The sequence below is a fragment of the Trachemys scripta genome, chromosome 2, assembly GCF_013100865.1.
Source record: "Trachemys scripta elegans isolate TJP31775 chromosome 2, CAS_Tse_1.0, whole genome shotgun sequence".
In the NCBI taxonomy this organism is placed as follows: Eukaryota; Metazoa; Chordata; order Testudines; family Emydidae; genus Trachemys; species Trachemys scripta.
Genome location: NC_048299.1, coordinates 163,343,158 through 163,369,753, shown reverse-complemented (window position 1 = coordinate 163,369,753; position 26,596 = coordinate 163,343,158). Strand labels below are relative to the sequence as shown.

Below are 26,596 nucleotides of genomic sequence, written 5' to 3'. Positions count from 1 at the left end.
GCGCCTCCCCCACTCGCTCGCTCACCCCCAGCTTGCTCTCGGGTCCTGCTGCCCGGAGACGTCCCTTGCCCAGCGCCGAGATGAGGCCGCTTCTGGGGTGGGGTCAGCATGGAGGCTGTTTATACAGGGAGCCCTCGCCGGGTGCTGAGATGCAGCTGACGCCGGTGGCTCTTAATACAGGTTCTTTCAGCCCATCCTAAGATAAAGGTACCTCTGGGGTGGGGTGCCGGGGCTGCTTATACGGGGATCCTTCAGCCAAAGCTGAGATGCTGCTAACTCTGGGGTGGGGAACGGGGTCTGTTTATCCAGGGATCCCTTGCCCAGTTTTGTGAGGCAGCTGATTCTGGGGTGCTGGGGGTCCTTTATCCAGGGATCCCTTGCCAGGCATTGAGATGCAGCTGATTCTGGAGTGGGGCACTAGGGATGTTTATACAAGGCCCCTCATCCCAATGTGAGATGCAGCTGCCTCCAGGGTGGGCTGCAGGGGCTGTTTATACAGGGATCCTTTGTCCAATGTTGACATCTCTGCAGCCATCTCTGGAGTGGGGCATGCCAGCTGTTTATACCTTGCATGGTACAGAGATGCAGCTGATTCTGGGGTGGGGTGTGGAGGCTGTTTAAGCAGAGATCCTTCAGCCTGGCGCTAAGATGCAGCCACTCTGGGATGCTGGGGGCAGGCCTGGGGGCAGCCCAGTGCACCGTTGCACTGAGTCCAGCACTTGTGTTTGTATTGGCAGTATATGACCAGGAGACATCTCCAGTCATCCCCCAGGGTGAATAGCCAGCTCTAAACTGGCAGATGAGTCCCTGGGGACTAAGGGCTGGAGTGGTGCCAACTGCTCCCAGCCACTGTGATTAGAAATAAAACCAACCCTACAATTAATAGCAGCTGGACAGTGCTGTGACTGAGCCATCCCAGCCTCAGGGACTAGCACAAACTAGGCTGGGGGGGGGGTCAGGGCCCCCCGCCCCTCCCCCACTGGCTGATCGCAGACCCAGGGCAGCACCGGGTGCCCAGTTCAGATCCCTGGCTCCCCAGCACCATGGCTCAGTGGCTGTCGCTGGCTCTGTGGAGCTCTCCTTACATTGATGGGGTCTCTCCATCATTGTAGGGGGGGCTACTGGGGGCTAAGTGATCTGCCCTCATGCCCCCTCCTCCACGCAGACATTGATAGGGTTTCTGCCCCCACAGGCTGGCTCTGCCCTACAGCCAGCACATTAGCGGGGTCTCTCCCCAGCGCAGGGGGCTGTTACAATTGCATGATAGGATGCTCATATAGGGTAATGTTTAGGAATGCAGAGAACTCCACGGTCAGTAATTGCTTGATGAGAGAGGACTGGAGATGTGGTGGAAGGAATAAAACCAGACTGTCGCGCTACCTTAGCTCTTTCTCTTATGCTAGAAAACTGAGCATGGTGTCAGGGGGTACCTGAGATTCAAAACTAAGAATATTGCAGAAAAACAAAACTCAAAGAGGAAATAATAATTAGACTTGTCGGGACTGAATTTTCTTTTTTCTAATTTCACTGGATAATATCTGTGCTTATTTTAAAGCTTTTTTTTTTTTAGATTTTTGTCAATTTCAGTTTCCATATTTGCACAAATGTGTGGGTTTTAAATATTTTTTTTTTCTATTTTTATCAATTTACATTTTCGCAATTTCAGGAAATTGCATGTGTGGGTCAGACAATACTTATTTAATGACAGATGTTGAAATTCAAAAAATTGAAGTTTTATAACCATTAAAACACAAATTGGCAATGCCACATGTCAAAACATACAATGCAAATATTCTTAAATTGAATTCTAAGTAGTTCTCCAGCAGCATTTTTCTTATTTTGCCTATCTGTAAATTTCAGTTATAACTGGTGGCAATCATTTTTCATCTGTTTGTGTGTGTTGGGAGAAATTGACGTTTACTGACATTTACCGATAAAACTCTCATCCTCCCAAGCCTAACAAAAATCCTGGTGACCTGCCAAATCCCTGTCCCTGAACAAGCAGACACAAAAGGAGATGTGTTCAGCCACTGGACATTCTTTAGATCACAATGGGAAAACTACAAAATTACAAAGGGACTGGATAAAAAGGAAAACAAAATAAAAAGCAGCCACACTGTTAGCTGTAATGATCAAGGGCTGCCACATGCTCCAACAGCATCTGGATTATGTCAGCAGCAGACCAGGTTGACCCACATAAAATCCTACACACACTCCAAAAGAACTTTTAACCTACAAGAACAATGTCACACACCAAAGATATCTTTTCAACAAGGGTAATCCAGATTTCAATGTCAAAAGAACTACATTCAGGCTGAGTTAAGCTAGCTTGGTTGTATGCCCTTTCAGAATGCTGAGTTGAGCAAAATTCAGACTTCTGAAAACCAGGAAATGAAGAGTTAAGGTTGCCAGTATAACCTTAATTCTGCCCTTTTTCAGTTGGGCAACTTTGTTTTTTCCTTTTTGTCCTTTAATAGTGTCAGATGGAATCCTGTGAATGAGTGGTAAAAGGAGCTTTTACATTTCAGCAATTGTGGGGTTGGCCAAGTAAAAAGGTATACCTGTAACATGGTATATTGGGGCATTGCTTTAAAAGAGGGCAGAGCTGGTTAGACTGTCTACTGACTATTCTACTGTGTTCACAGTAACCCTCCCCATAAAATAAAAATTCTAACAGACAACTTGAGTTGTTAAATCTTTATTGCACAGGTGTACAAAGGTTGTGACTACAATAATTAGTAGCAGGTGTTCACCAGGGGCATGGCATCAGCACAAATTGCATTTCCTAGTTTTCAGAAGTTTGAAATGATGTTAACGCAGAGTGATGGTTGCTTGGTGGTATATCGGACCAATGCATTTCGGTCATTGAATTTCCTACTTTTTTGAACAGGAGAAGATATTCTTTCAGTAGGAGTTAGTAGTCATTTAGGCAGTTGTACATATCATGTCCTGCAACTGGCATACCCAGCCAGCCCCTCACTACACATCAGCTGGGCCCCTCTCTAGCACTTCTTCGGCACACCTCCTCAGCTATGCCCCTGGCCCACAGTTTTCCCCACTCCAGCCTAGCTTCCTCCCCACTACTGTTTCCAGGCTCCCCTCCCCGCCCACCCCACAGCAAGGAGGGAATGCATCTCTCTGGACTCCTCACTCCCTGATATACAATGTTTCTATTGCCATTACTTATCCTCTCTGATAACCCAACTCACATGCAGTGCCTGGAATGAAGGACAGCTCTGTTACAGTGCAGTGGTGTTCCTGGTTGTGCTTCAGAATGGTTGAAGGGTGGAGTTTGTAGCCGGGCCGGTGGGAGAAATCACAGACAGGGTGTCTGTTCCAAAATATTGACAGTTTTATGGTTGAGAGAAAGATCCTCTGTCCTCTGCCCAATAGATGGACTCCATTTCTGAGAAACACTGCTGGGTCAGAGCTCATAATGTTTCTGTGACAAACGCTACACCTTGTCCAGTCAGCCACGAATAGGGTTACCATACGTCCGTTTTTTCCTGGACATGACACCCTTTTTGGTAATCAAACCCCCGTCCAGGGGGAATTGCCAAAAAGCTGAACATGTCCGGGAAAAATACCGCCGGCTGGGCACTTCCCCTCCCGCGGCTTCTGTGCTCCTCCCCTGACTCTTCGGCTCTGTTTAAAGCCGAGCTGCCCGAGCGCTACCGGCTTCGGGCAGCCCCAATGCCTCTGGACCCTGAGCCGCCGGCCGGGCACTTCCTCTCCCGGGCTCCGGGGATGCAGGGTCCAGAGGCATGGGGGCTGCCCAAAGCCGGTAGCGTTCAGGTAGCTTGGCGCTTACAGAGCCCAGGAGTTCAGGGAGCACAGCAGCCGCCGGAGCCCGGGAGGGGAAGTGCCCGGCTGGGGGCGCAGGGTCCGGAGGCATGGGGGCTGCCTGAAGCCCGAGCGCTACCGGCTTCACGGTTTGCCGGGCAGCCTCCAGACCCTGCGCCCTTGGCTGGGCGCTTCCCCTCCCGGGCTCCAGCTGCGCTGGGGAAGCGCCGGCTGGGGGCGCAGGGTCTGGGGGTTGCCCAGCAAACCATGAAGCCGGTAGTGTTCGGGCAGCCCTTTTCGCGTGGCTGGGAGTGAGGAGGGGGAATGTGGGGCGCTCAGGGGAGGGGGTGGAGTTAGGGCAGGGACTTTGGGGAAGGGGCCGAGTTGGGGCGGGGCTGGGGGTGAGAAGGGGCGGGGCCAGGGCCCCGTGGAGTGTCCTCTTTTTTTATTTTTTAAATATGGTAACCCTAGCCATGAACCCTCTCATTTCCCGATTAATGTTCTTCCAACACTTAGTAATGGTTGCCATATTGTCATTGTTGGAATTATGCAGACAATCAGGGCTTGTCTACATGAACAGTGCTGCAGGGGCCCAGCTGCGGGGCTGTAGCGCTTAGTGAGGATGCTACCTATGCCAACGGGAGAGCTTCTCCTATCAGCGTAGGTTCTCCGCGTTCCCGAGAGGCATTGGCTATGTCAACAGGAGAAACGCTTTCTACACTGAGGGTTAGGTTTCCACACTGCTGAGCCATGTAGTTATACCAACATATATTGGTAGTGTAGACAAAGCTTTAGCCAAACTATCAGAGGTCCTGGACGCAAATCTCTGATGCAGACCCAATCTGCTTTCATCCATTGAATGAGGATAAGGCCCAGATCATTTCTGCCTGAGTGAATCAGCACAATGTCTGGTCGATCACAATCTTTGAAGTCATTAGTTCGGCTTTGTCTACACTACAAAGTTTTGTCGGCAAAAGAGGGAAGGTGCACATGCTGCAAAGCTACTTTTTGGCGGCAAAACTCTGCTGTTTTGCCGACAAAATAAAACCACCTCAACGAGAGCATAAAACTTTATGCCGCCAAATTAAAGTGACAAAGCCTCAGTGTAGACGCTGCTGTTTGGTTTGTCAACAGAACTGGCTTCCAGAATCCGCCTGTATCCCACAATGCCTGCCGGGACCGCTCTGCTCACCGTTTTGATCTCTGCTGCCCGGCGGGCATCCTGCGCCCCTCCCCTTCCATAGCTCCAGGAAGTAGCTGACAGCTGAGTGTGCTGCTCCCTTTGGGGAACAAAGAGCAAATCATTCACGTGGAATGCCTGTTCCCCCTGCACTAGGAACACAGCTGCTGCGGGGAGTGGGGGAGGGAGACTGCTGGGCCGCTGCCGGCAGCTGAGGAGGCTGTGGGAGAACTGGGAGGGAATCACAGAACTGCAGGCAGAGTGGGTTATCCCCCTCCCTCTGCCTCAGGATAGGTCAGTCGGCCTGCTGTCTCCCCTGCCCCAGACACACCACTCTCCTCTCCCTCCCCCCCTTCCGTTGAAAAAGCGACTGACAGAATCCTGCATCATGTGACGCTCTACCTGCCCCATGAGGCATTGCAAGCAACAAACCCTTCCCAAAGCACCCTGGGCCAGTGGCATAGTGGGATAGCTACCCACAGTGCACTGCTCTCTGTGTCGATGCAAGAGCTGTTCGTGTGGATGCGCTCTGCCGACACAAGGAGCTAGTGTGGACACGCAACAGCGGTTTTAATGAACGCGCTTTAATTAAAGCGGCGTAACTTTTACCAACAAAACGTTGTAGTGTAGTCAAGGCCTTAGATGCTGCAGAGTGGGCAAAAGATGAGGGGAATGCAGGCCACCAAATCTGCCTGTAGTCAGCAACCCCTGTGTCACAGTGCACTCCTTGCTCTCCCCAAAACTTCTGCAACCTCCTGGGCCAGGGATCGCCCAGTATTCACATGTTGGCAACCCGGGCAGCAAACCTATTTCTGTTCCACCTGATATAACAGAAAATTTGGTTAGACCTCCTGCTGACTATTCTGCTGCGTTCACAGTAAACCTCCCCATAAAATAAAAGCGCGTTATATTATAACAGAGACAACTTGAGTTATTAGGTCTTTATCACACAGTTGTATACATTTTGGTTTATTAAAAAACTATGAAGGGACAGAGCTCCCTCCTGGAGAGAGAGAGAGAGAGAGAGAGAGAGACCTAGCTGCATTTGTAACCTTTGATAGGGGGTGAACAAGAAGGAACATGATCAAAGTCTATAAAATATTGACGGTCGAGAGAAAGGAGATCTGGGAGAAAGGTATTTCTGTTCTCCCTGTCCTATAATGCAAGAGCAAGGGGACACACTATGAAAATAAAAGTTGGGAAATTCAAAACTGATCAAAATAAATACTTTTCCACACAGCACATAATTATCCTGTGGAACTCACTGCCACAGGATTCCACTGAGAGCAAGAGCTTAGCAAGATTCAAAGAGGGACTCGGCATTTCTATGGATAACAAGAATATCCAGAGCTAGAATAGTTAATGCAAAAAATGCCTGGCAACCCCTCCTGCTTAAGGGCTCAGGGGAGCAGATTATCCCCCATCTACTACTGCTGGGTGCTTATATCTTCCTCTGCAGCTTCTGGTATTGGAGATGGGACCCTGGACTGGATGGAACTTGGCTCTGACCCAGTCTGACAATGCCTATGTTACTGTGACTCTGCCTGTTGCTATCTGCACCAGGAAGTCAAAGTGCCTTCCTGCGGGGAAAATACTGGGCGCTAAAGGGCTCTTTAATCTAGCAGAGCAAAGCAGAACAAGAACCGATGGCTGGGAGCTGAAGCCAGTCAAAGTTAAATGAGAGACTAGGCACATATTTGTCACTGTGAGGATCATTAACCACTGGAACAGACTCCCAAGGGAAATGGTGGATTCTTCATCTCCTGATGTTTTCAGATCCTGACTGGGGGCCTTCCTGGATGATGCTTTAGCTGAACACAAGTTACTGGGCTCGATACAGTGGGAACTGGATGGAATTTAGTGGTCTGTGCTATACAGAGGGTCAGACTAATGATCAAATGGTCCCTCCCGGCTTTAATTCTACCAGTCTATGAATACTCAGTCACCGGAGACAGCTGATTCCATTGTCCATGGGACAGGGTTATATTCAGGTCTCTGTGTGACACTTGCTCCACAGCCGTCAGTGGGGAGTTCCCACTGAGACACCCTCGCCAACCCAAAGTGGTCACCGACTAAAAAAAAAAAAAGGAGAGTAAACTAAAAATACACCTTGGGTTCTTTGTATTAGTTTTCTGATTATTGAGCCAGCGTCTCTGCATTGGTCCTACCCAGGACAGCTCCCCCTCAGAGCAATTGTCTCAGGCTCCCTGCAGATGCAGGCAGTTGTTGCTGCATTAGTTATGCTAGGGGCTGTTTGCCCCAGAGATCAGCCCATGGCACACACCTAAGACCCCTCTCTCTCATGTGGAGCAGAGAATCCGTCGGTCCCTGGAGCATGGGAGCCATTTTTCTCTCAGCTCAACCCTTGGCTGCCACCCACCAGGGACCTCCCTGCCCACACTGGGGAGAGACCCTGCTCATGTGCTGGTTGTGGGACAGAGCCAGCCTGTGGGGGCAGAGACCCCATCAATGTCCCACTAGTGGGGCAGTTTACTCAGTCCCCAATAGCCCCTCTTTGTGGTGGTGGAGAGACCCCATCAATGTGGGAAGAGTTCCCGAGCCAGCAATGGCTGTTGAGTAGTGGCACCAGGGAGCCAGGGATCTGCACTGGGAACCTAACACTATCCTGGCCCTGCAGGAAGTTGATGGAGAAGATGGGGCATCAGGGACAGCCCCTGCATCTAGTCCCATCTGAGCCAGGCCCTGCGTTTGGGATGGCTCAGTCCCAGCTCTGCCCAGCTGCTGTTAATTGTTGGGATGGTTTTATTCCTAAGCATTCGGGGCAGCCATCAGCTTTCCAGCCTCTACTTCCCAGGGAGCCCTGGTCTCCAACCACATCTCATCTGCTGGGGGCAGTTGGGTGCTGGCTATTCACTGTGGCAGGTGAGTGGAAATGCCTCCTAGTCAGACACTCCCAATGTGGACACAAGCTGTGGGTGCAGGCACACCCAGCCTGGGGGATCCCAGGAGAGAGAGCACATGCCCCCAGGCCTGCCCCCTTCCACCCATCCGCCCCCCCATATCCAGACTCAAAGAAAGGGCACCAAAAGTATCCTCAGGATGCCATTTGACCTAAGGCCAGCCCTGTGTCTCTAGAAGCACCTGTCCACAAACATCTCCCCCACAGCCAGACTCCAGGAACCTTAAACTGCAATCGGCAAACATGTCCATCCAGATCTCAATGTGCTTCTGCCCATTGGCAACAGGACTGGGGCTCTGGGGAGTGGGAGAGCGATTTCTTCTCTCACAATCCAAAGAGAGAGGGCATCCCTGGTTGTGTAGTCTCTATACCAAGCAGCGCCCAAGGCTGGGTGTAGCCCTGCCCTTAGCACAAAGTACAAGACACAGAGGAGTCGATGGACGGGGAAGCAGATTCTTCCTCCCTCCTTTAAAATATATTCCATTTTTGTCTTAATATTTTGGTTTCCCTTGAAAAACTGAAAGTTCTTTACTTTTCTGAAACCAAAACGGTTTTGTTTTTAAAGCTGAAACTCTGTTGGGCTTGGATTACTGAAAACTGAACATTTATTGGGGTTTGGTGTTTTTTCCAGTGAAAATCAAGGAATTTGACAAAAAAAATGTAATACATATTTGCAAAAATGTCCATTTTGATGAAGAGCTGTTTCCTTTCAAAATCCCTCCCACATTTGGATGAAAGATGAAAATTCACCAGCTCTGCCTCAGTCTAAATATTTTCCAGTCTCACTAGAGGCAGCACATGAAATTGTCTCATTTCCACGTACACGGACATCTCCCTCCAATGGAACACTCTGAGTCCTTTCCCTATCCACTGGGATCTCATTTTATGGCCATCCAGCCCAGCCTCCCACAGACCCAGCTAGCTAACCCATCTCCCCCAGCAATTCCTGCCCCTGGCCCAGTAATTCCTGGCTGGGTTAGAGCGGGGCTTTGAGAACAAGATGCCCCCTCTCCACCGACAGACGCCCAGTGAGGGAGAATCTACCCCATCCTGAGGGGAGTTCTCCCAGTGGTTCATTCCCCTCCCTGGTAAACACGGGTCCCTTATTCCCAGTCTGAATTTGTCTCCCTTCTGCTCCCAGCCAGTGGGTCGTGCTCTGCCTTTGTCTGGTGGTTAAAGGTCCCTCTGCTCTCAGCAGTCCCCTCCCCAGGTCAGTGTCTCAGCCTGGAATCTCAGCACCACACTAAGGGTATTTCTTCACGGCAGAGCTATCCTGGGCATGGGAAACTCCCCGCTACTATGCGCTACCCGTGCCAGACCCATGTAACTGCATCCTAATGTTGCTGCGCTTGCCGGGTACTGGGGTGGGTTTCTGGTGGGATATGTCCTGGTGCTGAGCAGTGCATTAATCTGGGCTGCAGTCTCATTTCATTCACAGGGTGCTCTTGCTCTCTCTTGCATAGCACAGAGCTGCTGTCTGTGCAATGACAAGAGAAAAGCGGTGCATGTAAACAACTCAATAATTTGCCTCATGATCAATGTAGGCCATCCTGGAGGTGAAAGCTAACAGCTTTTGGCAACAAGAACTTCTAATGGGAATGTCTGTCAGCCATTTGGTCTGCAAACCACACAATGTTTTGTAGAATGCTCAGCTGACAGTTCTGCGTTTCCGGGTCATAGAGCCACAGGGCTAGAAGGGACCGCAGGGGTCATCTAGTCCGGTGGTTCTCAACCAGGGGCATGCGTACCCCGGAGGTATGCAGAGGTCTTCCAAGGGGTACTCAACTCATCTAGATCAGTGGTCACGGGACAGGTTATAGGCAGTTATAGACAGGTACCCCTGTGAAGCTAAGTTACATACTTCAGCTCTGGGTGGTGGGGCTTGGACTTCAGCCCCACTGCCTGTGGTCCGGCTTCAGACAAGGCAAGTGAAAAAACAGACTCAAGTTTCACACTGAAAAGTAAGAACAATATTTATATTCCAATTGATTAATTGTATAATTATATGGCAAAAATGAGAAAACAAGCAAATTTGTCAGTACTAGTGTGCTGTGACATTTTGTATTTTTATGTCTGATTTTCTAAGCAAGTAGTTTTTAAGTGAGGTGAAACTTGGGGGTACGCAAAACAAATCAGACTCCTGAAAGGGGTATAGTAGTCTGAAAAGATTGAGAACCACTGATCTAGTCTAACCTCCTGCAAGATGCAGGATTTGTTGTGTCTAACTGTGACCGGGGTTCTAGTGGGGAGCCAGCTGTGGTCACTCAATTAGGGTGAACTGCAAAGAATGGGACAGACAATCCCCAAAGCTGGTGGATATTCCAATACTTAGGGCTGGTCCACACTAACCCCCCAGTTCGAACTAAGATACGCAACCTCAGCTACGTGAATAATGTAGCTGAAGTCGAAGTACCTTAGTTCGAACTTAAAGGTACTTACCAAAGGTCCACACACGGCAGGCAGGCTCCCTCATTGACTCCGCCTACTCCTCTCGCAGAGCAGGAGTACCGGCGTTGACAGCGAGCACTTCCGGGATCGATTTATCGCGTCTAGACAAGACGTGATAAATCGATCCCAGAAGATCGATTGCTTACCGCCGAACCCGGAGGTAAGTATAGACGTACCCTTAGATTTACCAAGCCAGCATAAAACAGTTTTTTTATTACCTTACTGGTTACTCAGAAGTCCAAACAACACAGTTCCCTTGAAGTGATCCAGCCTCTGGTCCCCATCCAGGTTCCCACGTCAAATATGATGAAAATTTCTGTAAATATTATTTCATCATATAAAAGAAAAGGTTCTGCCAATCCCAAAGGATCGGACTCATTACCGCCCAGGTTAATGAATATTTCAGATCTTACCCAAATACACGCTACAGCCAATTCTTATTAACTAATTTAAACTTTATTAAAAAACAAGAGAGAGAGTATGATTAAAAGATCAATATACATACAGACATGAGTTCAATTTATTGAGGTTCAAATTCATAGCAGAGATAATGAGCTTTGTAGTTGCAAAGAGTTCTTTCAAAAACAGTTCATAGTCCAATGTCCAAATCTCATATTCAGGGCATCCCAGCATAACTGGGACCTCAGCCTTGTGACTCAAACTTCCCCTGATGAAGCCTAAGCAGATCTGAGATGACAGAATCAGGACCTAAGGATCTTTTATACAATTTCATGTTGTAGCAATGTGGGACTCACTCCTCCGGCACCTCCTGCTGGTCGTCTCAGGGAATTAGCTCTCCAGCCTCCGGAGCGCCCTCTGCAGGCCGGTGTCCCGCTGCCGCTTGGCCCCCATGTCCCTCCCTGGACTCCGGTGCCCCATTATCTGGGGTGCTGCCCCCTGGCTGTACACCCCTCAGTCTCAGGGTCTCCCCTCCCCAGGGAACCCCCACCCCCTATCCCCACCTCGCCTCAGTCGTAGGCTACTGCCAGTCACCAACTAGCCCCCGTTCCCTGGGCCAGACTGCAGTATAAGCCACTCATCACTGGCAAGGAGGGTTTGGGCCTGCTGCCTTCCTCTGCCCTTGGGCTGGCCCCTGCAATCCCAATACCTATTCAGCCTTATACTAGACCTGCAGCCTCGGGGGTTTCCAGGCCAGAGCTCCCCAGCTCCTCTGGCCTTCTCCCAGCCCTGCTCCACCTCAGGTACACTCCCCAGCAGCCAGGCCCCTCCCTCACAAAGACTAGCAAGAGAGTCTCCTGAGTGCCTGGCTCACAGCCTTTTTATAGGGCCAGCTGTGGCCTGATTGGGACGTGGCCCAGCTGTGACTACTTCCCCAATCAGCCCAAGTTTCCCCTACCATAACCCTCTCCAAGGGCTGTTTTAAGCCCTTCAGGGCAGGAGCAGTGACCACCCCGCTACACATGTCTTTTGACAAGTTGGAGTTCCTCAGGGAACAAAAGGTAATTAGGATGACTTTGAAGGAGGTCCATCACCGGTACTTAGCTATATGAATTAACATAAGGCCATTTGCTTGTTCCTCCACCATTCACAGTACATTATAATTAATTTAAATGATATGAGTGTTGATTACATTGTGGACCCTACTCATACATATGTAAATACACAAAAACACAAACGTTATCTCCCCACATGTCTTTTGAGGGTTATTTATTTTGCAGGATGTTTAACCCTTTCTAGCCATGCGTCACACTAACCCATCCAAGACAGCTGGTTATCCAGCCTCCTTTTGAAAACCTCCAGTGAAGGAGCTTCCTTGACCTCCCTAGGCAGGTCTGTTCCATTGTTCTCCTGTTCTTACCGTTAGGAAGTTTTTCCTAAGATTTAATCTTAGGCTTTGTCTACACTACACAGCTTTTAGCGACATGCCCGTGTCGACACAGCTGTGTCACTAAAAGTTGGGCAGTGTAGCCGCTGTTTGTCAGCACTCTTGCCAACAAAATACTTGCTCCCCCAATGAACAGCGTTCACATTGTCGACGGGAGAGCGCTCCTGCCGACAACACACTGTTCACAATAACACTTGCCATGGCAAAACTTTTGTCTTGGGGGGAAGTGGTTTGCACCTCTGAACGATAACAGTTTTGTCGCTCAATTGCCAGTATAGACATAAATCTTCTGTTTGACCCCATTGCCTCTTTTCTCCATCTTTTTTATGGCAGCCTTTCAAGTATTTGAAGACCGCTATCACGTCCCCCTTTAATCTCCTCTTTTCCAAACTAAACATACTCAGTTCCTTCAGGCTTTGCTCGTATGACTTGCATTCCATCCTTCTCATCATCTTTGTCGTTCACTTCTGGGTCCTTCCCAGTTTCTCTCTACATCTTTTCTATACGTTGGTGACCAAAATTGGACAGAGTACTCCAGCTGAGGCCTAACCAATGCCGAGTAGAGCAGTACTATCACCTCCCATGACTTGCATGCTGTGCCTCTGTTAATGCAACCCAAAATTGCATTTGCTTTTTTGCAACAGCATCGCATTGCTGGCGCGTGTTTTGGTTGTGATCCACCACAACTCCCAGATCCTTCTCAGCAGTGCTGCTGCCAGGACAGTTTCCCCCCACTCTGTGTTTGTGCATTTGGTTTTTCTTCCCTAAGTGCCACACTTCACATTTGTCTCTGTTGAATTTCATTTTGTTGGCTATAGCCCAGTTCTCCAATTTATCAAGATCCCTCTGAATTTTAGCTCTATCCTCCAAAGTGTTGGTAACCCTCCGCCCAGCTTTGTGTCATCTGCCAACGTAATCATTGGGAAATTCTGCCCACAAAACATTTTCTCCATTTCCGGGAGGCTTCTGTCTGGCAGGAGGGAGGAGGAGTTCTCTCTCCAAATGCAGTGGAAGCGCTAAGCCCGGTGGAAACGGAGCAGGCTAACGTGGGGTTAAAATGCAGGGCACAAGTAGGGAGGAGTTAGACATGACAGGGAAAGCTCAGGCAAAGGGGGAACTGGAGAGAACAACAGCCGGTTTGATCAGCCTGCAGCTTTCTCCCTGCACACAGACAGCGGGGGCTTGCCGGCGCCGCTGAACAAAACCCCAGCACTTGCCGGTGGGGAGTGTGGGGGCCGAGTGCATGGGGAGAGCATGTGGAGTGTGATGCTAACAGAAGGAGTTGGGGGGTGTTTGTGTAAGAGGAGGTGAAGGATTACGAAGTGTGTGAGCTGGGGAACGGGGAGGGGGCAACAAACCCACCCAGGATCCCATTTGCCTCCTGAGGGGAGGGATAGCTCAGTGGTTTGAGCATTGGCCTGCTAAACACAGGGTTGTGAGTTTAATCCTTGAGGGGGCCATTTAGGGATTTGGGGCAAAAATCTGTCTGGGGATTGGTTCCCCCTTTGAGCAGGGGGGTGGACTAGATGACCTCCTGAGATCCCTTCCAACCCTGATAGTCTATGATTCTTCTGGGGGTCAGGCCAGCTGGGCATTTGTCAGAGCCAGTGGGGGCCCTATGCTGCGCGGGGGGCAGATTCAGCCCAACAACATGGTTATTGCACTGTCGTTGTGCCAGCCAATTTCCCTAGGTAGACAAACCCTAATAACACAGCTGCAACCCCATATCACCCTATGCAAGGAGGGGGTTGGCTGTGCTAAGAGGGTTAGGAAGCTGTGGGTGGGAGAGGTGAGCAGGGGTCTTTCTGTTATGAATGTTTCTCTGGAAGCTCTGCATGTGTCCCAGCCTCACACACAGAGTCTGACAGAGCAGGGAACTGAACTCGGCTTATCAAAGGTCCCTGGCTTGTGCCCCTCATTTCCCCATCCCCCCTCTGGGATGATTCTCTAACAAGGAGAGGTGGTCACTAGCTGGCTGTAAGAACAGAGCTTTTCTGGCAGGGAAGGGTGCGTCTACACTAGGAGGACAGGAGTGTTAGTGAACACGACGCACAGTCCCAGGGACAACTCAGCCGTTGTCATTTTTACCAGGAGTTATCAGGTTGAGCTAAGCACCCAAATCCCTCGGTACCACGGAATTGCTCCCTCACTGTCTGTGTTTCCCTTGCCCTCTCAGGAGCCCCGGGAGAAGCCCCTCTTTCCAGACAGCAGCATTGCCGGCTCCAGGAGGTCGCTCTGGTTTTACGAGACAGTTTGTGCTTCTGGGCCCTGGGACCTGATCCCCCACCCGGCTCACGTGGTGTCAAAAACGAGACACTGAGGTAGGAAGCCAGAGGCTGGATGCTTCCTGCTAGGGGCATGAATGAGACAGAAAGGCCTGGGGTCTGGGCTCATCCCCTGCTGGGATAAGGACACCCCCGGGGAGCAGCCATGGCTGCAGGGCCAGGGGCAGAGGGGGCCCTGGACCTGCAGTTTCAAATCCAGGTGGAGCAGTCGGTGTGCCCCGCTGGGCTGACGGAGCCGCAGGTCTCAGCTGGGCCCAAGCCAGATGCGGGATTGGAGCGGTCGGGCAGGCTGCCTATTGTGGTGCAGTCCGGCACCATTGGGGAGCTGCTGAGATGGGTGGCGCCACAGCAGGCCCAGTATGCGTCGCAGAAGGAGATGCTGCAGCACTGGGAGGACGTCTGGCAGGAGGTGCTGCAGGCCCTGCGCATCCTCCCAGAGGTGGGGCCGGCTCCGGCCTGCGCCTTCAGGCCTGGAGAACCAGAGCTGTCGCCTCCTCCTGGAGTTGTGCCAGCACCGACTTGTGCACGTAGGTGTGAAAACCCCACCTCCCAGGGGGACAGTGAGTCACCCAGGGGTCTGGAGCAGGCTGGGATCGAGCTGCCGGAGGAGACGGCACCGTGTCGAGAGGAGCAGCTGTCAGCCACGCAGACCCCTGCCGAGGTTAAGCCAACTCCAGCACCTGCATGGAGAACCCTGGAGCTGCCACTGCTGGCCCCAGAGGACGATATCGAGGCCTATCTGGCCACCTTTGAGCAGGTGGCTGACGCCTGCCAGTGGCCGAGAGGGGAATGGACAACCCGACTGGAGCTGTACCTCACCGGGAAAGCCCAGTTGGCCTATGGCAGCCTAGACATCACAGATACAAGTGACTATGGGAAGGTGAAGGCCACCATCCTGCGTCGCTATGGCATCAGCCCAGAGACACAGCGCAGGCGCTTCAGGGAATTCTGCTACCAGGAGGCCGAGGGGCCCCGGGAGGCTTACAGCCGCCTCCGGGAGCTCTGCCATCGCTGGCTGGAGCCGCAGAGCCGCACCAAGGAGCAGATCCTGGAGCTGCTGATCCTGGAGCAGTTCCTGACCATCCTGCCGGAGGAAATGCAGGGCTGGGTCTGGGAATGTGGTCCTGATACCGGCGCCCAAGCGGTGGCCCTGGCAGAGGGGTTCCAGGTGGGGCAGCCAGAGGCCCAGTGGCCGGGGCTACAGGTGAGAGTGATCATCTCAGTGAGGGACCAGGGAGGGAAGGGGAGACAGACTATGGAAGCCACAGGGGAGCCAGGGTTCCTGTATTTGTCCCTGTAAAGCCTTGCTCAAGAATCTCCCTGGAGTGTGGGTGCTTCAGAGTTTGGATGCCCAACATGAGTCAACTGGGGCCAGAGGGTTCAGGTGCTGCGCAGATACCTCTGTGTTATCCTTAGCACATCCCTCCTGGAAACCAGGTCCCACCCGTCTCCCAGCTGGACAGCTAAAAACTGTAGTGCCCCAAGTTAGCGACCACTCGTGGGCATCTGAGCACTTGGGGACTCATGTAGCCCCAACAATTTAGCGAGAGCTGCCAGTCCTGCTAATCAGGGGATTTTGAGGGAGTGAATTTGCCACACGTGGCATCTCAAACACACCTGTGCTAAGACGTTCCAAGAGGCCGGAAAATATACTACTGGGGAGAGTGGGAGACGGTCTGCTCTCATTTAAAGTCTCCCTTATAACAGCGACATCTGAGCGCTCTCTCCTGCAGTGTCGTGCGTTCTCAAGTACGCAGCCCAGCTTTGGATCTGAACAGGTTTGGTTTGAGGTGAAAAGGCCCAGGGTTGAGTCTCCACGAGAGTCTGTGATTCAGTCTGTGAGGGCCGTCATTTTGAAGGGAACGTGCTTCCCAAAATGGAGGAGGGCCTCATGCTATCGTGCCAGCCTGGTCCTCATATTCGTTGTGTGAGGCTATCTGTCTTGCAGGGAATGTGCTCTCCAAATTGAAGCGCTTCACGCTGACAGGCGGGCCACCTCCTCACCAGAGATACTGTCTAGGCACAGTGTGGTTATTGTTTGATGTGGCTGTGAACACCACTCCCCACACTAATCCCCACCGTGCACATCCCATTTCTGTGTGTCCTGTTTCCTTCGACACTGGCTCGGTGTCATGGAGTCACCGGGGCGATGCTCTGGAACTACTTCATACGAAGCCAGTCAGGACTCTGGGGGAGCTTCCCCTCTCTGAGCATGCTGTCGCCAGGGCAAGAAGCTTACACAGCTTTGACCTTCCTGGGTCTGACCTCAGAGCATTCAGCATCCCCTGCCACACCGTGTGCTTCCCGCAGCGAGTCCACCCGGGCAGGACTCCTGGGGAAGCTAGAAGGCCCTGCACCCCAACTCCTCAGTCAGACGTAACTCTCAGCCAGCCGGTAAAACAGAAGGTTTATTAGTCAACAGGAACACAGCGTAGGGCAGAACTTGTTAGCACAGAAATCAGTGACTTTCAGCCAAGTCTATCTTGTGGGGCGGGGAGCCCAGAGTCAGGGCTCTGGTCCTCCCCCCTGCATCCCAAGCCAGCCAAGACTGACTTGCTTCCAGCTGGAGCAGCCCCCTCAAAAGTCACACACCCTTATTCCCACCACCTTGCCATTGGTGCAATACACAGGGAAACTGAGGCACCCACAGCATTAATGCAAAACAGTAAGACTCACATAGGCTCACATACAACAGAACAAGGGAAATTCCCCACTACATCACACCCTGCCTTGCTTCTGTGCATGTTTTCCTAATTCCAGGGATAGGCCCCAGAGCAGCCGACACTGAGCTGGGCAGGGGAGGACTGGCACACAGCGTAGTGCGGGGGAGGATTTGTCGGGAGTGGTCAGTGCTGAGCAGGATGTCTTTGTGGTTGCAGATGCCGGTGCAGTTCAAGGACGTGGCTGTGACTCTGACTGAGGCAGAGTGGTTGCTGTTGGATGAGGAGCAGAGGCAGCTGTATGGGACTGTCATGCAGGAGAATTACTGGAGCATTAGCTCACTGGGTTAGTTGGGTGATTATCCAAACTTCTTGACTCATGTGGAAGCTCTGGGCAGAGCTGTCTGGAAAATCGTAAATCTTTTCCACCTTTTGAAAGAAACTACAAATATTTTTTTCACAAATATTTCAAGTTTTTCAACAAGAACTAAATCGTCTATGTTTTTTCCCCATTCTTTCCTTTCTCTCCCCCGTGACTTTTACTGTTTTGGTACTGGGGGAATAAACGAAAAACGAGAGAGAAAAAACAAAAACTGGAAACTCTTTTGTTGAAAAGTAGAATTTTTTTTACATGGAAATCAAGTCTGTTTTTCATCCGAAAATTTTGTCGAACAAAAAAATGTTGACGAGCTCTGGCTGTGAGTAGACCTGGACAGAAAACGGAGATTTTTTTCCATGGAAAATTTTTGTTTTGGGTTTTGTATAAATTTTCAGTGACAAAAACAAAAAATGTTGAGCAAAGCAGAAAATTTCTGCTAATTTTTATGTTCAATGTCCCAATTTTAGTTGAAAATAAAGTTTGGATGGCTAGTCTTTGAGCAGTTCTCTCGGTGAGTTCTCTGCTATGCCCAGGTGTGGTGGGCTCCTGGTAGCACCGTGAGGAACCAGAATTTTTGGCTTGTGAGAAATTTTGCATGTCTAAAATTCAGACAACAAAGTCAGAAATTAGAAATTTCCCATGAAACTGAAATATTTGAAAAATTTTGTGTCAGAAGAACCAAAATGGAATTTATAAACATCTCTCAGGGAGCCAGCCAATCTTGCAGCTTCATGGTTTCCATTGAAACTGTTGTGTTGGAAACTTTTTCACCCATCTCTAGTTGCAGGCTATTCCCTGGTCTCTTGGGTTCCTGGTGGGAGGTGGCATTAGAATCCCAGACTAATCTTTTCACGCCTTGTTTTCAAGGAGATTGAAAAACACAATACATGCACATAAAGTATAGAACTGCTCCAAACTTTCCCATCAAAATTATTTTCTATGGAAATTGGATTTTTCAACAAAACTGACATTTTCACAAAAACTTTCCATCAAATATGTTGGGTGTCAGCTGCTAAAAAACCCCAAATGTGTGTGTTTTCATCAAAAGCCTGAAAAGGTTAAAAAAAAGACACACACACACATAGCCTGCTTTTAATCAACATTTTTTTGAAAAAGTAATTTCCTGAGCACCTCTGCGATGGGCTGGAAGCAAGAATCGCTGGGTAAGACTCTCTGGCCTGGGTTATTCAGGAGCAAGTCTGGTCAAAACTCCACATTTCTGTTTTGTTTCGACATTTCAAAATTTGTTTTCACCCTGGATCAGAACAAAACCAAATATCCTTGTAATTTCCCATGAAACAGACTTTCTGAAAATTATTGTTTTAAAATGTGTTTTGTTTTCATTTTTATATTATTTTTACATTATTTCATGATATACGGTGCACATGAGGACATGTACTCTTATGTCATGATTTGTAATCTTATGACATAACAGTCAAAATATTTATTTATTAAATATACTAAGGGCCATGGCTGCTTTGTATAGATTGAAACATCTTGACTTATTTTCTAGATCAAAGTGTCTCCTATTTATGTTGCAGTGAAACAGTTTGATACCTGTGGAACTAACGTGAGACGTAAATCTTGGAACTAGCATGACATTGTTGGCTCTCTTCTACCCCTTCCCCCACCCTATGTTTTGTCTATTTAGACAATGTTACTGTTGTGTAGTTGGTTGTCATGGTAACAGTTACATCATTTTTTCCTTGTATTCCTCCGTATGTCTGTATAGATCTGTTGTCTCTTGTCATGTACTAGACTGTGAGCTTTTTCGGGTACAGACTGTCTATTTGTTGTGTGTTTGTACAGTGCCTGGCGCAATAGGGTCCTGCTCCATGACTGGGGCTCCTACGGCTTTACCATAACACAAATAATAAATAAATAAGAAACCGCAGCACAAACAGGAGACACTTTGAACTATGTCCTGTGATGCCCTGCTCATAATGTAAACGATGTAATGTAGAAAATATTCAAAACAACATTTATTTTGCAGTATTTTCATTTTTATATTTTCCAAAGAATTTTCATTTTGAAAATTATTTGCTTGTGTGAAAAATTTCCTTAAGTTGAAATGGCATTGTCAAAAGGAAACATTTTTTTGTAGAATTTTACATACCTAGATCATAGAATATCAGGATTGGAAGGGACCTCAGGAGGTCATCTATTCCAACCCCCTGCTCAAAGCAGGACCAAAGCCCAGACAGATTTTTGCCCCAGTTCCCTAAATGGCCCCCTCAAGGATTGAATTCACAACCCTGGGTTTAGCAGGCCAATGCTCAAACCAAAGAGCTATCCCTCCCTGGCTCAATGCAGCAGGCCAAACTGTCTGGATAGAATGAGCCCTGCTGGCCTTTAAACCTGTGATGCTATCCTGGGGTTCCCTATCTGAGTACATGCATGCACACATGCCCACACACATACACTGCCTGTATTCCCTGCCTGCCTGAGCTGGGGTTCCTGCTCCAGCGGAGAGCGCTCTGGTCTGTCTCTGCAGATTCAGAGTTGTCACCGTTGGGTTGTGCCTGCCCCTCCTCCCACTGGTTGTCACACTTCCCCATCGTCCTCTCCCCAGCAGAGAGGGACCTTTGTACCAAGCCCTGGGGCTCGCTGACCACGCCCTTAATTGCTTCTTTTCTCTTCCCCATGGGCAGGTTTTCCGGTTCGCAAACCCGCCCTGATCTCTCAGCTGGAGCGAGGGGAGGAGCCGTGCATCCCAGATCCCCCAGCCCCTGAGGAGCAGGAGACCCAGAGGGATGTCCCAACAGGTGAGGGATGAATCAGCCAGCTCAGAAAGTAAAATCCTGGGATCCCAGCCACAAGTTCCCATGGCAGTGCCTCCTGGCTGAGTCTGCTGAGCCATGGGGAAGGCAGAGCTTAGTCACACAGCCAGGAGCTCCTGCAGCCCTGCCCCAGCCGAATCCACTGAGCCATGCGGGAGGCAGAATCAAGACATGTTCTGCCTTTCCTTTCCACTCCTCACCACGATGAATCCAGGCGTGAGACTCTCACGGTCACCACTTCCAAGCTATTGTTACTCTGACATCCACCGGGCTTGGCTGTGCACAGCGATGCAGTAGTGCAGATAGCTGCATGATTGGGAAGTGTGGCTTGGTGCTTACTCACTGGCCTCGAATGATGAAGACCTGGCTTCTGTTTGACCTCTGACACAGACTCCCTGTGTGACCTTGGGCAAGTCATTTAGTCCCTGTGTGTGTCAGTTCCTATCTGTACACTGGGGATAACAGCCTTGCCCTGCCTCCCAGGCATGCATGTGGATAAACACATAAAGGATTGTGGGTGCTCCGGGGCTGGAGGGTAACAAGCTGTGGGAGGGAGGGGGAGGAGCGGGAACACGGTGTGCTCAGGGGACAGGGGAGGAGACGGAGAAGCAGCGAGGCTGGGGCGGGGATTTGGGAAAGGAGTTCAATAGGCAGGCAGGAGGCGGAGTTGAGGTGGGGACTTTGGGGAAGGGGTTGGAATGGGGGCGGGGCAGGGGTGAATTCGGGGCGGGGCCAGAGGGCACGAGCACCCACCGGCACCAGGAGAAGTTGGCACCTATGGCTCAAAGCAGGACCAATCCCCAACTAAATCATCCCAGCCAGGGCTTTGTCAAGCCTGACCTTAAAAATCTCTAAGGAAGGAGATTCCACCACCTCCATATGTAACCCATTCCAGTGCTTCACCACCCTTCTAGTGAAAAAGTTTTTCCCAATATCCAACCTAAACCTCCCCCACTGCAACTTGAGACCATTGCTCCTTGTTCTGTCATCTGCTACCACTGAGAACAGTCTAGATCCGTCCTCTTTCGAACCCCTTTCAGGTAGTTGAAAGCAGTTATCAAATCCCCCCTCATTCTTCTCTTCTGCAGACTAAACAATCCCAGTCCCCTCAGCCTCCCCTCATAAATCATGTGCTCCAGCCCCCTAATCGTTTTTGTTGCCCTCCGCTGGACTCTTTCCAATTTTTCCACATCCTTCTTGTAGTGTGGGGCCCAAAACTGGACACAGTACTCCAGATGAGGCCTCACCAATGTCAAATAGAGGGGAATGATCACGTCCCTCGATCTGCTGGCAATGCCCCTACTTATACAGCCCAAAATGCCGTTAGCCTTCTTGGCAACAAGGGCACACTGTTGACTCATATCCAGCTTCTCGTCCACTGTAACCCGTAGGTCCTTTTCTGGAGAACTGCTGCCTAGCCACTCGGTCCCTAGTCTGTAGCAGTGCATGGGATTCTTCCGTCCTAAGTGCAGAACTCTGCACTTGTCCTTGTTGAACCTCATCAGATTTCTTTTGGCCCAATCCTCTAATTTGTCTAGGTTCCTCTGTATCCTATCCCTACCCTCCAGCATATCTACCACTCCTCCCAGTTTAGTGTCATCTGCAAACTTGCTGATCATTAATGAAGATATTGAACAAAACCGGTACCAGAACTGACCCTTGGGGCACTCCGCTTGATACCAGCTGTCAACTAGACATGGAGCCATTGATCATTACCCGTTGAGCCCGATGATCTAGCCAGCTTTCTATCCACCTTATAGACCATTCATCGAACCCATACCTCTTTAAATTGCTGGCAAGAATACTGTGGGAGACCGTATCAAAAGCTTTCTTAAAGTCAAGATATATCACGTCCACTGCTTTCCCCAAATCCACAGAACCAGTTATCTCATCATAGAAGGCAATCAGGTTGGTGAGGCATGACTTGCCCTTGGTGAATCCATGTTGACTGTTCCTGATCACCTTCCTCTCCTCCATGTGTTTCAAAATGGATTCCTTGAGGATCTTCTCCATGATTTTTCCAGGGACTTTGCTAAAGTCAAGGGATTACACATCCACTGCTTTCCCCTCATCCACAGAGACAGTTATCTCATGATAGAAGGCAATTAGGTTAGTCAGGCATGACTTGCCTTTGATGAATCCATGCAAACTGTTCCTGATCACTTTCTTCTTCTCTAAGTGCTTCAAAATTGATTCCTTGAGGACCTGCTCCATGATTTTTCCAGGGACTGAGGTGAGGCTGACTGGCCTGTAGTTCCCCAGATCCTCCTCCTTCCCTTTTTTAAAGATGGGCATTACATTAGCCTTTTTCCAGTCATCCGGGACTGCCCCCGATCACCATGAGTTTTCAAAGATAATGGCCAATGGTTCTGCAATCAAATCCACCAACTCCTTTAGCACCCTCGGATGCAGTGCATCTGGCCCCATGAACTTGTGCTCATCCATCTTTTCTAAATAGTCCTGAACCACTTCTTTCTCCACAAGGGGCTGGTCACCTTCTCCCCATACTGTGCTGCCCAGTGCAGCAGTCTGGGAGCTGACCTTGTTCATGAAGACAGAGGCAAAAAAAGCATTGACTACATTAGCTTTTTCCACATCCTCTGTCACTAGGATGCCTCCCTCATTCAGTAAGGGGCCCACGCTTTCCTTGACTTTCTTCTTGTTGCTAACATACCTGAAGAAACCCTTCTTGTTACTCTTAACATCTCTTGCTAGCTGCACCTCCAAGTGTGATTTGGCCTTCCTGATTTCACTCCTGCTTGCCTGAGCAATATTTTTATACTCCTCCCTGGTCATTTGTCCAATCTTCCACTTCTTGTAAGCTTCTTTTTTGCGTTTAATATCAGCAAGGATTTCGTTGTTAAGCCAAGCTGGTCCCCTGCCATATTTACTATTCTTTCTACACATCGGGATGGTTTGTTCCTGCAACCTCAATAAGGATTCTTTAAAATACATCCAGCTCTCCTGGACTCCTTTCCCCCTCATGTTATTCTCCCAGGGGATCTTGCCCACCAGTTCCCTGAGGGAGTCAAAGTCTGCTTTTCTGAAGTCCAGGGTCCGTATTCTGCTGCTCTCCTTTCTTCCTTGTGTCAGGATCCTGAACTCGACCATCTCATGGTCACTGCCTCCCAGGTTCCCATCCACTTTTGCTTCCCCTACTAATTCTTCCCTGTTTGTGAGCAGCAGGTCAAGAAAAGCTCTGCCTCTAGTTGGTTCCTCCAGCACATGCACCAGGAAATTGTCCCCTACACTTTCCAAAAACTTCCTGGATTGTCTGTGCACTGATGTATTGTTCTCCCAGCAGATATCAGGGTGATTGAAGTCTCCCATGAGAACCAGGGCCTGTGATCTAGTAACTTCTGTCAGTTGCCTGAAGAAAGCCTTGTGCACCTCATCCCCCTGTCTGGAGGTCTATAACAGACTCCCAACATGACATCACCCTTGTTGCTCACACTTCTAAACTTAATCCAGAGACTCTCAGGTTTTTCTGCAGTTTCATACAGGAGCTCTGAGCAGTCATACTGCTCTCTTACATACAATGCAACTCCCCCACCTTTTCTGCCCTGCCTGAGCAGTTTATATCCATCCATGACAGTACTCCAGTCATGTGAGTTAGCCCACCAAGTCTCTGTTATTCCAATCACATCATAATTCCTTGACTGTGCCAGCACTTCCAGTTCTCCCTGCTTGTTTTCTAGGCTTTTTGCATACTATAATGGAGATATCCTATCTCCTAGAGCTGGAAGGGACCTTGAAAGGTTATTGAGTCCAGCCCCCTGCCTTCACTAGCAGGACCAAATACTGATTTTGCCCTAGATCCCTAAGTGGCCCCCTCAAGGATTGAACTCACAACCCTGGGTTTAGCAGGCCAATGCTCAAACCACTGAGCTATTCCCCCCACAGTATTACACAGTAATACACAGTTAAACAGCTGCACTGGGCCGTGTGGATGTCCTTGTTCTGGTTTTAACCAAGCTTGTTTTGATTCAGTTCCATGCAAGTGGAAACAGTTTGCCCTGGTTTAGATAATGGGGTTACTTTGGAGCTGGCTGGAGATTTTTTCCATAACAAAATGACGATTTGCCAAATTTGAAGCATTCCATAGAAACATCTCAGTTCTGACAGAATTTGGGCAGAAAGCAGGCCGGGGACTGACAGAAACCTGCCTGGTGTCTCTCCGGCTCGTCCCTCCCCAGCACTTCAGCAGCTGCCACTGGCCTGGGGTTTCTGAACTACAGAGGTGCCAGGAGCCTAGAAGCACTGGGATACCCAGCTCCCAAGCTCCCAGGGCCATCAGCAGCTGGCCTGGTGGCTGCCCGGAGCCGGGGCTCCCAGGCGCTCCTGACTCCACGGCACCTGCCTGGACAGGCAGCTGGGAATCCCAGGGAACACATTTCATTTCACACACACACACATTCGTGCAGTTCGGTGTGTCCCAAACCAAGTATTGCGGGGTTCAAGTTGTGGGGAACATTTCCAATTTTTGTTTTTTTGTCCCAATTCGGGACAAACTTTTTTCCAAAAACTCGAATATTTTTTGTGAACTTTGAATTCCACTTTCCCGCCACTGTTAGTTTCGATCCCTCTGCTGGCTTCCCCCTGCGCCTGGGGCCCGGCTCACGCACCACTTCTCTCTTGGTTCCCGCAGACACTGAGGAGCTGGCTGTGCTGCACCGCGGGGAGGCGGAGGCACCTGTCAAAGCAGCTCCAACGCCCAAGGCCTCACCAAGTCGACCCAAGAGGAAAGCGGCCCAGAGCCCAGGCCGGAAGAGAAAGAAACCCTCTCTGGATGGAGGAGAGCCAGCAGCCCCCTCTGAGGGTGGGAAACAGCAGCTCCCCACCTGTCCCATGTACATGCAACAGCCGCTTCCTTCTGTGCGCATGCAAAAGCATTTCCTTCCTGTACGCAGGAAACAGCCACGGCCTGTTGTGCACAGGGAACATCCTGTCCCTTCTGTGTGCCGGGAACAGCCGCCCCCTCCCCTGCGCAGGGAACAGCCGCCCCCTCCCCTGAGCAGAGAACAGCCGTCCCCTCCTGTGTGCTGGGAGCAGCCGCCCCCTCCCCTGAGCAGAGAACAGCTGACCCCTCCCCTGAGCAGGGAACAGCCGTCCCCTCCTGTGTGCTGGGAGCAGCTGCCCCCTCCCCTGAGCAGAGAACAGCCGTCCCCTCGTGTGTGCTGGGAACGGCCGCCCTCACCCTTGCGCAGGGACCAGCCGCCCTCCACTCCTGGCAGGGAACATCCATCCCCTCCTATGCACAAGGAACAGCCACTCTCTCCTCTGTGCATGGAACAGCTGCTTCCCGCCCTGCCCAGGACACAGCCACACCCCACTCTCCGCCAGGCACAGCAGCCCCCTCTGTTGTCGCCCGTCAATTCCTGCTGCAAGAACCTGATCATGGGAGGCTCCCCCACTAGCAATAGCCTGCCCCAGTCTAAGAGGTGCAACCATTGCCCTGAGTGTGGCCGGGGCTTCAGACAGAGCTCAGACCTGCAGCGGCACCGGCGCATCCACACGGGAGAGAAGCCTTTCCACTGCCCGGTGTGCGAGAAGAGCTTCCGGCTGCAGTCCAACCTGATTGTGCACCACCGTACGCACACTGGGGAGCGGCCCTACCAGTGCGGGGAGTGCGGCCGCGCCTTCTCGCAGAGTTCCACCCTCCGGACCCACAGTAAGATCCACTTGGGCCAGAAACCCTATGTTTGCTCTGTGTGCGGCAAGAGCTTCCACCACAACTCAAATCTTGTCCTCCACCAACGCACCCACACCGGCGAGCGGCCCTACGAGTGCAGCGTCTGCGCCAAGCGCTTCAGTGACCGCTCCACTCTGGCTCAGCACCGACGCGTCCACACGGGCGAGCGCCCCTACACCTGCTCCGAGTGTGGCAAGTGCTTCAGCCAGGCCTCACACTTGGTCAAACACCGACGCACCCATGCGGGCCCCTGCACTGTGCTGGCCAGGGACACAGCTGTCCCCCAAAACAGGCCTGGCACAGGGGAGAAGAGAGACACTCCTAGGCACAGACCAGACAGTGGGGTGGAAAGAGCCACCCCCAGAGACAGGCCAGCCGAGGACAGAGCTCCTCCCAGACATGGGCCGGGAATGGGGGATGAGAGAGCCACTCCCCAAAATGGCCCTGGCACAAGAGAGGAGAGAGACACCCCCAGACATGGGCTGGGCACAGGGGAGGAAAGACAGCATGGAAAGATGTGCTGTCTCTGAAGATGTTTTGGCAGGGAGAAGGAGAGAGAGGCCTCAAAAGACACATCAGCCACAAGGAAGGACGCAGCTACCACCAATCACACACCGGGCATA

The 26,596-nt window shown here is 50.7% G+C and overlaps 1 protein-coding gene across 2 annotated transcripts; it reads left to right on the top strand.

Annotated features, from left to right (window-relative positions):
- Positions 1-18: 18 nt before the first annotated feature.
- On the top strand, positions 19-26,596 carry LOC117873091 (zinc finger protein 324B-like). 2 transcript variants are annotated; one of them, XM_034762113.1, is made up of 5 exons: positions 19-207; positions 14,354-15,666; positions 17,342-17,468; positions 20,153-20,266; positions 24,930-26,596. In XM_034762113.1, the coding sequence occupies exons 2-5, from the start codon at positions 14,608-14,610 to the stop codon at positions 26,501-26,503; spliced, it is 2,874 nt and encodes a 957-aa protein (XP_034618004.1). In that variant the 5' UTR covers positions 19-207; positions 14,354-14,607; the 3' UTR covers positions 26,504-26,596. The 2 variants fall into 2 exon arrangements, with proteins under 2 accessions (XP_034618004.1, XP_034618005.1); XM_034762114.1 differs by lacking the exon at positions 19-207 and adding an exon at positions 13,147-13,396.

Coding starts and splice junctions, on each gene's coding strand:
- LOC117873091 (XM_034762113.1), top strand. CDS start 14,608: ATGGCTGCAGGGCCAGGGGCAGAGGGGGCCCTGGACCTGCAGTTTCAA. Junction 15,667..17,341: donor CCCAGTGGCCGGGGCTACAG/GTGAGAGTGATC, acceptor TTGTGGTTGCAG/ATGCCGGTGCAGTTCAAGGA. Junction 20,267..24,929: donor CCAGAGGGATGTCCCAACAG/GTGAGGGATGAA, acceptor TGGTTCCCGCAG/ACACTGAGGAGCTGGCTGTG.